The sequence below is a fragment of the Protopterus annectens genome, chromosome 13.part0, assembly GCF_019279795.1.
Source record: "Protopterus annectens isolate FY-2018-M chromosome 13.part0, PAN1.0, whole genome shotgun sequence".
Classification (NCBI taxonomy): domain Eukaryota; kingdom Metazoa; phylum Chordata; order Ceratodontiformes; family Protopteridae; genus Protopterus; species Protopterus annectens.
Window position 1 is genome coordinate 654,172,056 of NC_056747.1, and position 18,036 is coordinate 654,190,091.

At 36.6% G+C, this 18,036-nt stretch overlaps 1 protein-coding gene across 1 annotated transcript in view; it reads right to left on the reverse strand.

The window, feature by feature from the left end:
- The window catches only part of SH2D1A (SH2 domain containing 1A), a 360,889-nt gene that overhangs the window by 49,459 nt on the left and 293,394 nt on the right, over nucleotides 1–18,036 (reverse strand). The window contains exon 3 of the mRNA XM_044054339.1: nucleotides 7,529–7,661. Within this exon, the coding sequence (XP_043910274.1) occupies nucleotides 7,529–7,661 (133 nt within the window). The remainder of the gene's footprint in view (nucleotides 1–7,528; nucleotides 7,662–18,036) is intronic.

Sequence of the window (18,036 nt, forward strand, 5' to 3'; positions counted from 1 at the left end):
TATTTATCTGAAATCTTAATAGCTTTTACTTAAAATTGTTGATAGTTCCATATTTTTAGACTCATAGCTAAACATAAGCTTCCTAAAGGCATTACTATTTTCCTACTCCTGTAACAATACACTAGGTCTTTTGTTTTAAAATTACTCTCTGATTTGGTTGTACAAAGATAATTACTCATATACATAATTACCACAAATAATTTATTAACTTTAATTTCACACACTGATATTTCACTACTCAAATCAGTTACAATTCTAAGGAGTAGTCTTTTATTTTTCTCACTTCTTACTACATTCTATACAGTTATTGTAATGGCAGTAGCACAGAACGGATGTAGATTACTGTTCTTAGGATGGACAAAGGTGGTTTTGAGGAACTTCTCATTAAACCAGGAATTAAATATTCCATGTTTAGACTTGTAAATAGTTTTAAATGTTTTACAGTTATACTCAGTGCTCATGTTATGTTCATAACATAATCTTTACTATCTAACACAATCTATAGGAATATTTTCATATAAATGTTTGTTCTTAAATGTAACTGAACTCAACAATCCTATAAAATGAGGAAGCTTAACCAAATATTTGAAAACTAAGAAAGTAGATATTGCATTCTTGCAAGAAACTCATATAATCAAAGATTTGAATAGGATGTCTTTTAATGGCTACTCTACACTTGCAAAATCTCATTTTCGGACCAAAAGAAGAGGCACCATGGTATTGTGGAGGAAAACACTACCAATACCTAAAATAATCGACACGTATTCAGTCAAAAATGGCATGTTCTGCTTAATTATTCTAGAAATAAATAAAAAACTAATCACATTAGCCAACACTTATTGGATACCCGGTATCGGTGCTGCAACAGTGAATAAATATCTTGACTTACACTAATCAAATCTAAAGGAGAAATAATATATGCAGGTGATTTTAACTGTATTTTCTCCAGAAGTGACACTACTAAATGTGATAAGTTTAAGATATCTGCACCTGCTAAAACATTGAACTTCATCAATAATTCAAATATAAGAGATATTTATGAAAAGATAGAACCCAAATCTCTAAAATACACACATTACTCATACAGATTCGGTACACAAACTACCACTGATAAGGTATTGGTTACAGATTATTTATTCTCAAAAATTCGGGACGTTTTCATTAGCTCCTGTCCAATGTCCAACCACAATGCTATTTTCTTTAAAATCAACATGAAATCTAGTCATCTAGTATATTGGCAAAGAATACCAGCATACATTGTTAAGATAACCGGGTTTAAGGAATGGTTACTGAAAGAAATCAAAATATTTCTAGACATAAATGACAATGATAGTGCTTCTAAAGTTATTGCCTGGGATACGCTGAAATCTTACATTTTTGGTAAAATCAAAACCTGGTAACTAAGCAAACAAAAGGAATGGGATAGTACACTATCCGGAATACAATCAAAAATTGATGAACTAAAAAGAAATCTCAATAATAAAGACAAACACAAATACAGAAATGAAACAATTAAACCTTGATAACATGGAAATTCTTAATCACAAAGTGGCAATAAATCTAGAAAGAATCAAATTACAGTCTTACTCTGTTAACCCAAAAAGCATGCACAGATTAGCTGTGAAATCAAAAAACTTAACCAATGTTAAACAGATAAGGGAAATTGTTGATGAAACTAAAAATAAAACTAAAATTGTAACAGATTTAGAAGAAATTCTTGAGACTTTCAGAAAACATCACAAAATAATAAATAACACAAATCCAATTAGTAGTAACAACGTCCCAAAAGATAACTTCTTAAATGAGAGCATAGGCAACAAACGATCTATAGAACAGAATACTAAACTTCTCAAACCAATAACATTAAGTGAACTAAAGGAGAGGGTTCAAAGCCTTAAGAACAACAAAGCCCCAGGATTAGATGGATTAATAGGAGAAATTTATAAAGTACTCACAGACAATACATTAAAGATACTTTTACAAGCTTTTGAGGAATTTAGAAAAAAGACAATCTCATTCCCTTCCTGGAAATATGCCATGATTTCCCCTATCCTAAAACAGGACAAAGACCTCAAAATAGTATCTTTGTATCACCCCCCCATTTCACTATTAAATGTGGACTATAAAAGTTTTACATCAATATTAGCTAACAGATTAAATCAACTGATGCCTAAAATAACAGGTGATGATCAAACAGGCTTCATCCTAAATAGAAGAGTACAAGACAATGTTACCAGGCTCCTTTCCTTAGTAGATCATGCTAGAAGGAAAAAAAATAACCATCAATTATCAGCTTAGACTTAAGGCTTTTGACTCTATAAACTGGTCCTATAACAGACTATATGTTAACTCAATATCATACATCAAAATTGGTGCTTTTTTATCAGGCCCGCTCAACATCCTAAAAGGTACTAAAACAAGGCTGCCCACTCTCCCCCTTATTATTTGCCCTATCAGTAGAACCTCTAGCTAACTTCATAAGAGCAAACAATATAAGGGCATTTTCTTAGTCCAAGCTACAATCCTAAAATACAACTTTTTGCGGACTATGTCATGTTAAAAACTGAAAATACAGATTCCTCTATAGATCATATAACAAAATCCTTGCAAGTTTTTGAAGAGATTTCAGGCCTAAGATTTAATCAAACCAAAATAGAAACATTACCAATAAATGAAAAAGTAAACGCTTTACTAAGAAAACACATCAATTTTAACTGGGCAAATGACACCATTAAGTTCTTAGGAATATACATAAAGTTGAACTGGAATAATACTTTAAAAACAAATTATAAATACCTATTATCCATAGTTAAGGAATTTTTAAATAGATGGAATAAAATGTATTTCATGATAAAAGAAAGACTATCATTAATAAAAATGATTTCCACAATGTAGTTCAATTTCTAAACTTTAATTGCCTCCCCATCCAAAAAGTTAATGAAGCAACTAAATTCTATGTTAATAAATTTCCTATGGTTTCCTCAAAAGCCAAGAATTAGCCATGCTTGGCTTTATAGAAGCTGGAAAGATGGGGGAATAGCATTCCCAAGTTTAGAACTTTATGTGGAATCGACCATACTTAAGGTGATGAGCCAATGGTTAAACTCCAAATATAGTTCTAATTGGAAAAAATCTCCATGTAAGTATCTTATTATCTGACATAGACACAAATATTGACAATAATATTTTCTCAGAAAATAAAAAAATCTTTCTTGTTGTCGACCATTTCTATAATACCAATAAGAATAAAAAAAACTCTTTTCACTAATTATATATTAGATCATTTTAAAAAGATAACAAACAAAAATCACATGATAAAAAGCTTAATAGTTTTAATATTTCCCATAGCATACACAAAGACATGTCTGGACTCTTTCTAAAATAAATGTAATGGAAGAAAATGTTTTAGTTTTCTGGCACCAGTTTCTATGCAATAATAATAATATCCACGAACCATGTTCTCTTATGGCCAGGTATAACAAAGCATAACAATTGGTTGAACATACAAATATTTAAAGAATACATAGTTAATGAAGTCAAAATATGCCATATCACCAGCAAAACACCTATACCTAAAATACTTTCTCTTCTTTGTGAAATAAACACTTTGCATGTTAATAATATTCTATCATTGTCAGGTACATATACATCTTTTAAGAACCAATATGCAAATCCCAGAGGACTCCTTATGGAATTTCACAGAAAGAATAAACAAATCCATTTTTCAGATAGTGATAAAGAATTAGTACTTAAATCAATTAGCAGCATAACATCATCCCCTTCTTGGAAAATCTTCACTTGGAAATATATCCATAAGAGCTTTATTACCCCACATAAGATGGACTTGTTATCAAAAAATAATCTTAATAAATGTTGGAGATGTGAGGAAATACTTTTTGCAGATTGGGTACACATGTTTCTTACATGTAAAATAGTAACTCCATTCTGGATAGAGTTCAGAAATTTCATAAAAGCATTGTGGTCAGACAAGTGCGAAGTATGTGACTCATTATTACTGTTCAATGCACCAATACTAATACATATCCCCAAAATACAGGTGCATGTTCTTTGGTCCTTGCTTGCAATTGCAATAAAAATAATTATGTCAAATTGGAAGTGTAAAAAAATCCTATCATTTACAGATTTTTTACTATTAGCTAAACTTGTATATAATAGGGAGTTGCAAACTATTTCAAAAAGAACTACTACGATAATACATAAGAAATTAACTTGGTTAAAGCTTGCAAATTTACTAGATAAAATGTAATCACAACAATGACATTGTATCTGTTAAGGACATTGCAAATAGTTATTGTTCCATGTTATGATGTTTTTAAGACATATATTGTGTATACTTATCTATCGTATTTCTTGTATTATTTTATTTCATGAAAATCAATAAAAAAATGTTTAAAAAAATTACTGAAGAAACTCAAATGGATATAATTGCCTTAAATCTATGTGGAAGGCAAGTTAATTTACAAACAAAACTTCATCTTCATTAGTAAAATGATTTATAGACTTAAAATAAGTAAATAGATGAATGCATTTGCCACAGCTGACCAAAAAGTAAGTAAGACAAGATAAAGAGTGGTATTTGAAAAGCATAATCCTATCAAGGACTTAACATCTTTATAATCCCTAAAACTGTATGATCCCCAGCTGATCATTAAAGCCTGCTGCAATAAAATGGAAATGGGAATCAAACTAGTTTTATTGATTACAATGTTTTATCTACAAAGGGCTTTGTGGTGGAGTGAGATAGCAGAAATTTATCTTTACTCCTAAGGGTGTGTGAGCTTAGTATAATTACAGGCACAAAAACTTGAAGTGGTGCTGGGGGGAACCTGACCCCCTGAAAAGTAATTTTTTATAGTCAACACGGTATGGTGTTGACTATGTATTTTTAATGGATGTGGTTAAATGGAATGTTAATAGTACAACGCATCATCATGGACCTAATAAACAAGGATATAGGGAATCTCCAAACTCTGGATCCCACACAGTTTGGTTTTGTGAAGGGTAGATCATGCCTGCTCAACTTGGTCAACTTCTTTGAGTCCGTCACCAGAGCTGTGGATGAAGACAAGGTGGTTCATACAGCCTACCTTGATCTGGCCTAGGCCTTTGATACCATTCCCCACTCAGGAATCATAGAAAAACTCACTAAGCTAGGCATCAACCCCTATATCACTAGGTGGGTTGCAAACTGGCTCACAGGTAGAACCCATAATGTGAAAGTAGCTGACTCCATCAGACTGCCAACCAGTAAAGAGTGGAGTCCCACAGGGTTTGGTACTGGGTCCTCTCCTGTTTGGTATCGACTTCTCTGAAGTCCAGGCCAACACAAAGGGACTCTGGCTGACAATGTTTGCAGATGATTGCAAGTTGGGAGCTATTATTAACTCCTCAAGTGATGCTGACATCCTACAGAAAGGCCTCACTGAGACCAACAACTTGTGTCAGAACCATGGCCTTAAGCTCAATGCGAAAAAATGAGTTGTCATCCCCTTTGGGAAAAAACCCAGTTCCCATGAATTACCACATCGATGGTAGTCCACTGAACATAGAGGGCGTTATAAGAGATCTGAGAACACAGGCTGACAGCAACCTCTCTTTTGACCACCACATTGCCACTCAGTCAGAAAACCCTTCTATGTGGCACATCTCATTAGTAAGGGTTTTGCATCCAGGGAGAAAGAGGTCATTGTCTCCCTCTACTCTTCCTTCATTAGGCCAATCATTGAGTACAATGCACCATTTGGCATGTACCTCACTAGACACCTGCACCAACTGGAGAGGCCACAAAAGTACCTCACAAAGAGGATCCTAGGCCTTAAACATTTGCCCTATATGGAGAGACAAAAGCAACTACAACTACTGTTTGTCTCATATCGCCTATTAGAGGTGATCTCTGCTTGACTTACAAAGCAATGTCTGACCCAGCTCTGTTAGAAATGCTACATCTGAAGAAATCCCAATCCCTCCACACCACATGCTCCAGAGACCTCAACCTCATTACCACAATCAACAGAACATGCTGGAGGGACAGTTTCATAACCCAGAGACTGCCCATGCTATGGAATAGACTCCCCATACATGTTAAGCAGAGCATCTCACTGGTCCTCTTCAAGAGAAATCTTGATGAGTGGATAGGATATAGAAAATTCACCCTAGGGATCACTCCAGTGGCTTTACTCGACAGATGCACTGGGAACTAAGGTTGAGTAGCACAATGCCAGGGTAATCCTATGGGCTAGGCTTGTAAAGGCTCCAGGGCCATTAGCCTAGTACACACCTATGAGCCTATGAACTTCCAAATGTCCAAATCTCTAAGTGTCTTATCAACAAAACCTTATTTTTTTTCTTTTTTCCATTAAGAATGGAATATATTTGTAAATAATCAGCTTCATCAGCCATTCCAGAAAAGTAGTAAGTGATAATCTCGTATAAATATTTATTTGTGTAGTAGGTGAGATAACTGACAAGTAGGATGGCAACGTATCACAAACCACTACACTTACATTTTCAAGTTGCAAAATGTTGTTTTACTGTAGTGTTCGCATTATTTTCCTTAGATGTATTTGGAGGACACTTAGTATAAGTACCAAAATTAATGTTTGAATTATATCACGTTTGCATTATAGAAGAAAAGACAGTAACATGTTTTGTAGCACTGCGCTTAAATATTAAAGCTACAAAATGTTCCTTTTTTCAGTGTTTGCATTACCTGCCATAGATATGTTTAGATGACACTTACAACGTTGAAGCAAATGTTTGAACTATACAGATTTATGCAGGTATACTTTCTGATAACAATATTGCCATTAACAGCTTAGATTCACACCTGCCATCGTATGCTTTTGTATGGATAACTAGAACCATTTCTTACACTTCCATTAATTTAAAAATGTAGTTGACAGCCTACTGGAGAAGGACACCATATTCTTCTTTGCCACTAGTAATCTGGGATTGGTTAGTGACACGAGCCACAGGATTAGCTAGGAGGAGAAATTATGTCTATCTGATTGCCTCACCACTCATTTTAGGGGATATCTCTGGATGAATCAGGACAGAGTTGATCCTGGGTAGTAACTATGGGTTACAGCAATCTTCAGAGCACAAAAGGGAAACTCTGACACTCAGCTGGCTTGGGGGGGGGGGTGAAGATGTGCATATTGCTGGCATCTTATTACACAGTAAGGCTTGGGGATCCACACAGGTAAGAAACTATAGATCATATATCGATAACTCTCTCATCACTGTTCTGACAACAAGGCAGGTTGTATTCAGTCTCTCATCCTGCCCAACTTAAGTGCACCTGCCTTCAAACTAAGTCAAGCCTGTGGAGCAAACTGGAAAATTTCCTGGTAGTAGGATAAAAATGTGATGGGCAGCATTGGTAGTGGTTAGTGGACATTGAAAAAAAAATTAAAAACATGCACAAGTTCTGTTTCATAATCATATAAAATTGCAATATATTATTGCTTTAAGGGTACAGGAAAACTATAAATACTTCATAACTTACCTTCTGGATCTAGAGATTTTGGTCTATAAACGGGATACAAAAGGGGTACAGCAATGCCTTGATCAGGCTTCTCATAAGCAGCAATTAAGTTTTTTACTTTACGAAACAATCTTCTATGAACACCTGGAGCAGTCTGTAAAACAAACAAAACAGACTTATTGGGTTGCAAAGATTATTTTTGATAATACTTTAAAAGATCAAGCATATACAAAACTGCAAATTAATCCAAAGATGTATATTTATCCCAACAGATTACATGATTCTTTAAGTAAATGATGGGACATGCGCAAACCTGTGCACTGGGCATTATTGTACAAGCAGAGTGCACTGTGGAGATTTTTATGGTGTGAGTTATTTACGGGCATCATTCATAATGAAAATGTTCACAGAGAAAATAAATACAGAAAAGGCACAGCCAGAAAACGAGTTAGAAGTATGGAAAGAGAAAGCTTAAAAAAAGAAAATTGATGTGCTACTTCTTGACTGAAAATTAGTTTCAAGTTTAATGACATTCAGAGTGCTGGGACTGAAAAGAATTGAACTAAAAGCACTGCTTAGATAATCTGGTCATTATGCACAACCAAAGGATCAGAAAAAATATGGATGTGAAAATAAGTATGAAATACAGGCTTCAGTTCTAGATAGTTCACAAAGCAAATGCCTCTTTATTGTGAGTTCCTTGACTTGTCAGATGCTTGGCATGGTACAAAATATTACACTGTAAATGCAAAGTTGCTGCATGAATCAGCAAATACGCAGCATGAGACCCGAAGTTTACTCAAGTGGAAAATGGCTTGGATTGCGTACTGAGAGTTTAATGTATTCAGAGAGAGAGAGAGCTCCAGTAACATTACCAGTCCAATATGCTCCAAGAAAATTTGCAATAGCCTTGACGAGTCACATCAAGAGCATGCTTAGCCATGTGGAATGTAGCATTGTGAGTCATTTGGAGACCAAGCCTCCTAAATGCATGAATAGAATGGCTACTGTTGTGAAATTAGATAAAATTTTAATCTATACAATCCTCAAGTTTGTTAGAAAGCTATAAAAGAATACTATCTACCGTAAAGTCTCAGTTAACAGATACCGGATAACTGTTGATTCTGGTTGCTTGAGAGTTACTACTAAAAATAGTCCTGACTAATACCATACCCTTTACTGTTTGCTTGGTTTGAAGACTTCTTAGGCTGGGAAGAGAGGGACTTTTTTCCTATCTTCCTTTTTGAAACTCTAAAAATGTAAGATATGTTTCTGTGGGGCGGAGGTGCAACACATGAAAATTGTACGGTATTTCTTCGATATTTTTTTGCCAGCTGCTTGAGTTCTGGTTAACCGAGAGTTTACTGTATTTTGAGCACCTGAAGAAGTGGTGTTTGCCACTCCAGGAGTAAAGTATTTCTCTAAGCTTGATGAAAACAGGAATTTAGATAAATCAAGCTTGATGAGGAGAGTTTTGAGCTTTTAATTAATCAGTGGGAAGGATAAGAGTTTTGAAAATTCCCTTTGGTATTTCTTTAGCAAATGAAATGTGGGGTCATTTCCAAGTTGTGGAATAGCACTGTACTGTCCATAACCTACTACAGATCAGTGTATTACTGCCTAGCAGGGCACTACAGTACGTCAGTATCAACAATATCATAATGGGTGGGGTTTTTGTATGAAGGCTGCAACTGTTTGCACCACCTCCTATAAGGACTCGTGTCCTCATAGCCAGAGTGTCTAAATATACTAGTTCTAAGGTTGCACCAACTTTAAGGAAAACAAGTGAATGCAGCTCTCCTTTTCCTCAAGCTGGTACAATTTCAGTAGTGCATATAACGATCAAGGGTGTTGGAAAGAGATTCAACATCCAAGAACACAATCTCTCCTCCAGCAAAAATAGTCATATTCTGTGCATATAGTTTCAGTTAAATGCTTCGTGACACAGATTGTTTAGAGATCAGGCCTAATGAAGTCTTGTGTTGGTAGTATCACACAGACCAGAATTATCTGCTCAGATCACCAAGGAATTTGACAGTGTTGCTAATATAACTGATGACATAATAGAATAACAGTCGACTGAAGATGAATGGGATAATAGAGCAAACGGATTATTGAAGAGTCTGAGAATAACCTCAAGCTGAATAAAAAGACTTAATTTCTTATGTAACTAAGCTGTTAACTAACAGCCAAAATGGAATGTGTGCAGTAGGTAAAAAGGCAAAAACAATTGTGTATGGGCCCAGACCATATACAAATTTTCAGAAAATAGATACTTGTAAAGAAAATTGTTGTTTATACTAGATGGTGGTAAACAATTCCATGAATGTGTTTATGAGACAGAAAAAGCATTGTTTGAAATAGATCATAAAGCAATTTATGTTATATTTAAGAAGTCACTGTATAAGGCACAGCCACGACTGCAAATAATGTCGTTGAGACTACAGGCATATGGTGTACTACAAACACACCAAACACACTCAGTAGTAAATGTGCCGAGTCATTTCTATTTATCAAAGCAAAATAATTTGCTTCATAAAGCACTGGAAACCCATTTTATAATTCTTCTATTGTCTATGGTTAAAAAGAAGTGTGCTAGCAGTGCACTTAGTGTGATTAGGAGATGCATATGCTTTAAGATATATGGGAGTGTGCAGATGGCCACAAGAGAAACCTGCTGTAAAGACTGAAAATAAGCAACACTTTTCATTTAAAGAAAAAATTACCTACATGCACATTTTGCTCTTTAAGGATGATAAAAATAATAGTGCATAACCAGGTAAAGAAAGAGATGGTTGTAAGAACATATGCGCAACATTCAGGATTATTATTCAAAATTTCCTGAGTGCATGATGTTAACAAATATTTGTGGAATCAATGAACTTAAACTTATGTTTTTAAGATGAATTCCTGAAGTTGCAATAACAGACAATGGTGCACAAACTGTATTATTATTTTTCAAAGCAATGGGATGTCTCACATGCAACCTCTAAAACTAACCACCCACAGTCAAACGGTCAGGACAAGAACAAGGTGCCATGCATGTGGAGTATGAAAGGCTCATACCCACTCACGTTACTTCTGTACTACTTGTCATCAGGTTTAAGCAGTACGCGATTGCCTGAGATTGCTTTTATTTATAATGCTGCTTCCATGCTACCACTATGTTGTGCTGCTAACTAAGCTCCTCTTCATCCCTCGAGTCTCAGTTACTTCTTGAAGCCAGCAAGTCCCCATCTTGGCCTATACTCCAGTCTGTCAAAGGCAGACCAGTAGGTAGACAGACACACACACAGCTCTTTGGATATGTCAATTTAGAGTTCAGCTCACATCTTAATTTTTGTTTTCTAATGCATGGTACTGAAGACAAATAGAAGGAATTCACATGATTATAATACGTGAGTCACCATTTTGTCATCACTGCAGCATGTAGATTTAGCCATCCAGTTCTGTACAGGGGCCAGCCTAGATCACATGCTTAATTTGCAGCAGGATAAGCAGAACCTGTGTTGGGAACAACAGTAAAATAAATAAATAAATGATGGTGATAATGATAATGATGGTGATGAGGAGGTAATGTTCTTCTCTATCGTCCTTAAAATTAAATATGTAATTTCAAAGGAGCTTGATGCCACAGTGCTATGAGAAACGGCAGACTTCATTGCATAAGTAGTATGTAGTGCATGGAGCGCAATGATTACACTCAGATATTTGGAAAAAGACAAATCAGCTAAGCACTAGAGTGGCGCAAGACCCGACCTTAATAAATGTTAAGCACCCCATGCTAAAATTATTAAGGTCGAGTCTTGGGCTAGGCAGTAAAATCTGCCAGTATAAATGACAATGGTAGAATAAAAGATTGGTTTCTCCTTGCTGTCCATTGGTAAAATGCATCTGACTTCTTAACTAAACTCAAAAAAATTACTAGAATAACAGGATGAGTCTATATTATTAACTCAAATGTCCAGAATATCGAATACAACTCCGTTGACACAAACGTCGCTCTATAAATACAGCGGAACTACCAAACCATTGAACCTGAAGACATCGAACATGTTTGTTGGCCAGCAGCGTGATCATGGGGATAAGGAAATATATCTTTTTCCCCACTGTAGTGCGGTCTCGGAATTGGTATATTTAAGTAGGTGGGGTGCAGGGGGGACAAAAAGTTTGTTAATATAGTTTTATTTAGTTGGGTTTGACTTACCTGAATGGTGCTTTTGATGACGTAATGTGTTTGATGTCTTCATTTTCGATGGTTTGGTAGTTCGCTGGATTTGTAGATCGACGTTTATGTATCGATGAAGTTGTACTCGCTTTTATGAACATTCAAGTTAATAATATAGACCCTAACAGGACTTGTGTTTGACTGTATTTTCTGAAAGATACAAAGTCTGAAACCCAATGTATGCCATTATTTGGCATCTTCAATCTTCAGTAATTTGTATGAAAACCACACAATTTATAAAGATCACACCTAACATATGAGGCAAATATCTGGACATTCTGCAAAAATATAAGAGTTGAGGGACATGGAAGGTGAGTGTAAACATACGGAACTATGTTATACTACCTATCGAAAAGCACTGAATAAGTGTTTTATGGCTTTGAAAGCTATAAAAACACTTTTTTTTCTGTTTTTCATTTTTACTGTAACTTGTATTACATGGAGCACATAAAGCTCCTTGCACTACAAAGAATTATAAGCAGTAAACCGATATTAACCTGATATTCTGTGTTCTCAACATGGTTGCCAAGATTCCCCTCAAAAGCAAATTTCTTGGTATGCAATTTTTCAAACACGTAATAATGCAGTTAGCAACAACGAACCGCTCACAATCCTTTATATTATCATTTGCAATGCAGTGTCCCTCTAAATAAACCCATTGCTGATGAAGGATGGTAAAAAGTGAATGTTGCTGATGGTTAAACATTACATGGTTTCAGCAATCTTAATGATCAGTCATTGGAGCACATAAATAGTTGCTGATACTTACACCTGAACTTGTTGTGAAGATTTAATTATGTAGTGCAAGAATCTAGTCAAACATTAGTGCTGGATATGAAAAGGTGCAATAGTAAGTAATTAAACAATTATGACGGCCTTTTATATAATCTGCAAGGGGGTGACTGGATGACATTTTAATTTTAATGGGTAATTCTGTGAATATTCTGAAGGGTTTTCTGGAATAGGCCTGTCATAGTGTCTTAAATATCTCTACTGATTACATTATGCTGGGAGAAGACCATCTTGTGTGCTAGGTAGGCCTCTAATCTATAGTGCTGCTCATGAATCATACAGCAAATAGGCCTGGCATGTACAAAGTAAAGTGAAAGGGGTTTGTCTGGTTACATTTATACTGGTCATTATGGCCAAAGATATGGATGACAAATTTATCAGAACATTGCAGCTTGTTCTGTTGAAGAGAGACAGAGGAAAACTCCATTAATGGTTAGCGGTTACTCTATCCATCCATTACTGCAGAGCCACTTCAGATTCCCATAGTGTTTTCATGAATAACCACCAACAGCTACAGAATCAAACATGCAAGTAGGAAATGGAAGTAGATTGCTAGGCCATTGCTCTATATCATGCGCACACACCACATGGACATCTACGGGCAATTTAGAGTTACCAATCTATCTAGCAGATTTCTTTCAGATGTGGGAGGAAACTGAAGCACCCAGAGAAAATTCATACTAACACAGAGAAGACTAGCAGGGTAGCTGCAGCATTGCTCTTAATAAACAGAGCTATTATAAGACCACATTGGAAATGCATTTATAATAAGAAAACTAGAAACATGATTGAAAGAATCCAAAGGTGTCTCACAAGGCAGATTTACTCTGTTAAGCATCTGAGTTACAGAGAAAAGCTAAAAAAAAAAATCTACCACCCAGTTAGGAGGGGATTTCATTTTGACTGATGAAAGTAATCACAATGAAATCTATGTAGCTACAAAAGGGTTTTCATTTTCTCCCCATACTGTAACTCTAAGAATACAAACAAATTAGTAGTGGCTTCATGACTGAATTCCAATTTCCTTGCTAAGACTTTTCATATTAGAACAGGAAGCTGGTTGAATTCTCTACCACTGCATTTAAGAAGGTTGAATTCCTTGGCATCCTTTAAGAAAGAACTAGATACTTGGTTGGGGAAAGGGCATGTGAACTTAGATTCAAAGAAAGTGCACTCTTTGAAGGCCTAAACTAAAGATCAGAATCTACATCTTAAAACATTGAAATATGAAGACTCCACACAAAAGTCATCCTAGATGAGAACCAGACTGCAGTATCTCTTGCTGTGAGGTGGCAATGCTTCTCGCTGCTCCACTGTGCTACTATAGTAATTGACAGGTGCTTTGTCCCATATGGTGCATGTTGAGCAGGTGTATATGATGTGCATCACAGGGTCATGATGTAAATCCACCCATAAAGTCTGAGAGAGCTGAGGGTCAGAAGCCCATCAAGTGTAAGATGCCAACATTCTGTGGCATGACAGGGGTGCCATCTTTAGTGTTTCTCCTGCTTTACAATTTACTGTCAGACATGGATTCAAGTTATTCTTGCAAGGGCAGAAAACCTATGAGGGGGCTTGGGAGGCTCAGGTGGTGAGGAAAGATGGAATCCTAGCCTTTGGGTGGGTAAGATTTTGAGGAACCCTAAGTAGGTGGATAAATGGTTAGTATGGAACCACTGGGATGGTCCGAAGAGGAATTAGACACAGGCCCCTAATTTTGCAGAAGAAATGTGATAAAGTAATACAGAGGCATTGTTCCTGTATAAAGGTGTAAATACTTTGAGGATATAGCTGAAAGGGAAGCGGAATTCTAATACAGGGCTTGTACTGAGAGAGTCAGTTTAGTAGAGAGGACCAAGAGGTTGTAGAACAAGAGGGAGAGAGTCAGGATGGGTTCTTTGAGCCTAAAGATGTGTACCATGCAGAAAACCCATACAACACTGAGCATGCCAAAAAAACTTAACTTTCAGGGTGAAAGATGGTCACTCCAGGGTGCGATGCAAATGAAATAGTTACAGTGTTGGTAGATAAAAACTACTTCTGGATGCAATACTCCTATATGTTCTCTTAAACAGTAATTCTGAAAGCTGAGTAGACCTGGAAGAACCAGGTTTGGAAAAGTTGTGCCCGCTTCAAATGTCTAATTGCATGATATCTCTGGTCATGAAGACAGAACAAACTAACAAAAAATAATGGTAAAGCTTACAGCATGAACAGTGCCTGTTACATACCTATACACTAACATTTGCTGGAATAGAGAAATACTCCTTTACAAGGTAGGTCTTTCATCAGCTCAAGTTATTGATGAGTGATAGATTTAAGAACAGGCTACCTAACTACCTCAAACTTAACCTTAAAATCAGTTCAAGAGAGACTAAACAAAAACTAGTACAGATAACATTGCTATTACTATCAGGGCAAGATTCAAGATTTATTTGAAAGAGTGGGGCATGGTGAGAATATAGAAACTGTCTGCAAGGAAGCAGGCAGGAAGGTTGTGAAGTAGTATGAGCAACCCAGATCATGTGTTTGTCCTAAAGATGGAAAGCTGCTGAAAAAAAATTGAAGACACTTGTTAAAGATGAATATTTCTTACAATGAAGGTGTTGCATACAGAGACTGTTTTATGATGCTTCCAGTGAACAGGTTATCAGAGAAATGTCCAGAAATATCCAAACTGGCATTCCAGGAGGCAGTCCCAACATGACCAAAATCAACTGCTGAGGGCATAGTGTTTACCTGAATCTAAGGCATTCCATCAGACAGCCTGATCAGAAACCGTTCCTAACACATCAGCAATTCAAGTCCAAAGCACATGCTCTCCCAAATTTTCTAAGTTTAGAAAATTACCTATAATGCCAGCTACATACTCAAACAGTAACAAGTAATGAAAACGGATTTAGTTTTCTGAACTAGCTACCATTGTGCTTAGAAAGTATTTCACCTCTTATAATCACAATATATATATATATATATATATATATATATATATATATATATATATATATATATGGTTACAATTAGGAAGAGCAAATGCTCACTTAAGTGAAAGCTTTTTTGTGATGTAAAAAAAAAAGTGAGTGGTCATGTGAACGAACATTCTTCCTAATGGAGTTAAAATAGAAAGTTGTAATTATTTGTTTTTTGAGCATTCATAGAGATCTGCTCATATGAGTGTTCCCTGATTCATGAGATACACACACACACACACACACACACACAATTATTATATATAATAATAATAAATATACATATATATATATATATATATATATATATATATATATATATATAAATGTCTACCTGAAAACACTGAACGATGACAATGCCGACAACGAGATAACCGACACCGGAAGATCGACAATGGTGATGACCAACGAATTGAAAATCTCGATGCTGAGAACACCGACATGTTAAGGTAAGTGTGTGATAGTGACGGACGTTAGGGTCAGGGTGCGGGTAAGGTAAGTGTGTGATAGGAACAGACTTTAGGGTTAGGGGCAGGTTAAGTGAGTTAGGGTTAGGGTGCGGGTTAGGTGAGCGTGTGATAGTGACCGACCTTAGAGTTAGGGTTAAGGTTATTGCATAGATAGTTGTGTATTTTAAGGTTTAGTGTAGGTTTTTAAGGTTTTTGGTGTGCTTGTGTTGTGTGTGTGTTTTACGGAAAAGGTATTTGTTTTGTTTTGTTGATTGTCAGGATGGTGGTCGGTGTTTTCAGGTAGACATACATATATATATATATATATATATATATATATATATATATATATATATATATATATATGATCATAGGAGATTACTAGGCTAATGGCTCTGGGGCCCCTACAAGCCTAGCCAAGATTTTAACCCCAATCAGCACCTGTTGCCCCTGTCAATGAGGCACACAGGTGAAACCTCTGGGACAAATTTGTGGTTACCCATCCATTCATCAAGGTTGAGCTTGAAGACTATCAGCTACATACTTTGATGTGTATGGGGAGTCTATTCCAGAGACGGGGCAGCCTCTGGGAGACAAACCTATCTCTTCAGCAGGTTTTGTTAGGCAGCCTCTGGGAGACAAACCTATCTCTTCAGCAGGTTTTGTTAATGTCATATATTAGATTTAAGTCTTTCGATGGGATACTATGCAAGGAGTTAGACTTATGGATATGGAGCATCTGTAGTAGAACAGGGTCTGAGATTGTCTTGTAGGTGAGATACAGACCACCTCTCAGCAATCTGTATGATACAGAGTAGAGTGATAGTGATTTGAGCCTGTCCACATAGTACAGGTGTTGGAGGTCATGGATTCTCTTTGTGAGGTATTTCTGTGGCCTTTCCAATTGTTGCAGGTGTTTGGAGAGGTACATATCAAATGGGGCATTGTACTCAATTATTGGCCTGATGAGGGAGGAGTACAGAGAGGCAATAATCTTTTTTCTGGATGCAGTCCCTTTACTTATGAGATGAACCATGTAAAAGGCTTGTCTGACCACTACATGATGGTCAAATGTGAGATTTTTGTCAACTTGTGTACCCAGGTCTCTCACCATAGGTTGTGTGCTTAGGGGGATGCTGTTAATGTGGTAATCAGTAGGGGGGTGCATTTTTGCTGAATGGTATAATACATTTTTTTTGCATTTAACTTAAGGCCATGACTTTGGCACCAGTCATTATTTGCTGTGAGACCCTCTTGAAATATGTGAACATCATTTGGGGAGTCAATGACAGCACCCAACATACAGTCGTCCACAAACTTGATCAGCCACAGGCCTTTTGTCTTTGTCTGGACCTCTGAGAAGTAGATTTTAAACAATAGGGGTCCCAGGACAGATCCTTGGGGGACATCACTAGTGACAGGTCTGCTGTCAGAGGTGGTGGCACCTATTTTGACCTTTTGGGTCCTATCAGTGAGCTATTTGGCCACCCACCTGATGAGATAGGGATTTACACCAAGTTCTCTTAGCTTTTCAATGATGTCTGAGTGGGGGATTGTGTCAAAGGCTTTGGCCACGTCAAGGTAAGCTGCATGTACTGACTTTCCCTCATCCAGTGCCTTGGTGACAGTGTCAAAAAAGTGAACCAGGTTCAGCAGGCAAGATCTGACCTTGACTAATCCAAAATGGGTGGAGTCAAGTGCTTGGAGATTATCTATGTCCTTGTTTGAGGTCCATAATAATATGCCCCATGGCTTTACAGATCAGACTTGTCAAGCTAATGGGGCGATAGTTTCCAGGGTCAGTAGTGGCAACACCTTTGTGCAAAGGTATGACAATGACAGTTCTCCACTGTGCTGGAATGAAGCCTGTAATTAGGCGATGGTTGAATAGGGTGCTCAATGTCGAGGCTAGTTCTTGCTGGAGGTGTTGCAGAATACAGCCCTGGATACTATCAGGTCCCATGGAAGCTGTGTTCTTTGCCTTGGATAGAGCCTTTAACACTTGATCTACAGAGATGTGAGGTGTGGGGCAAGTATTGAGGATGTCAAATAGGTCTTTGTGGGGGGACAGTAAGGTGACTTTTGTGCTGA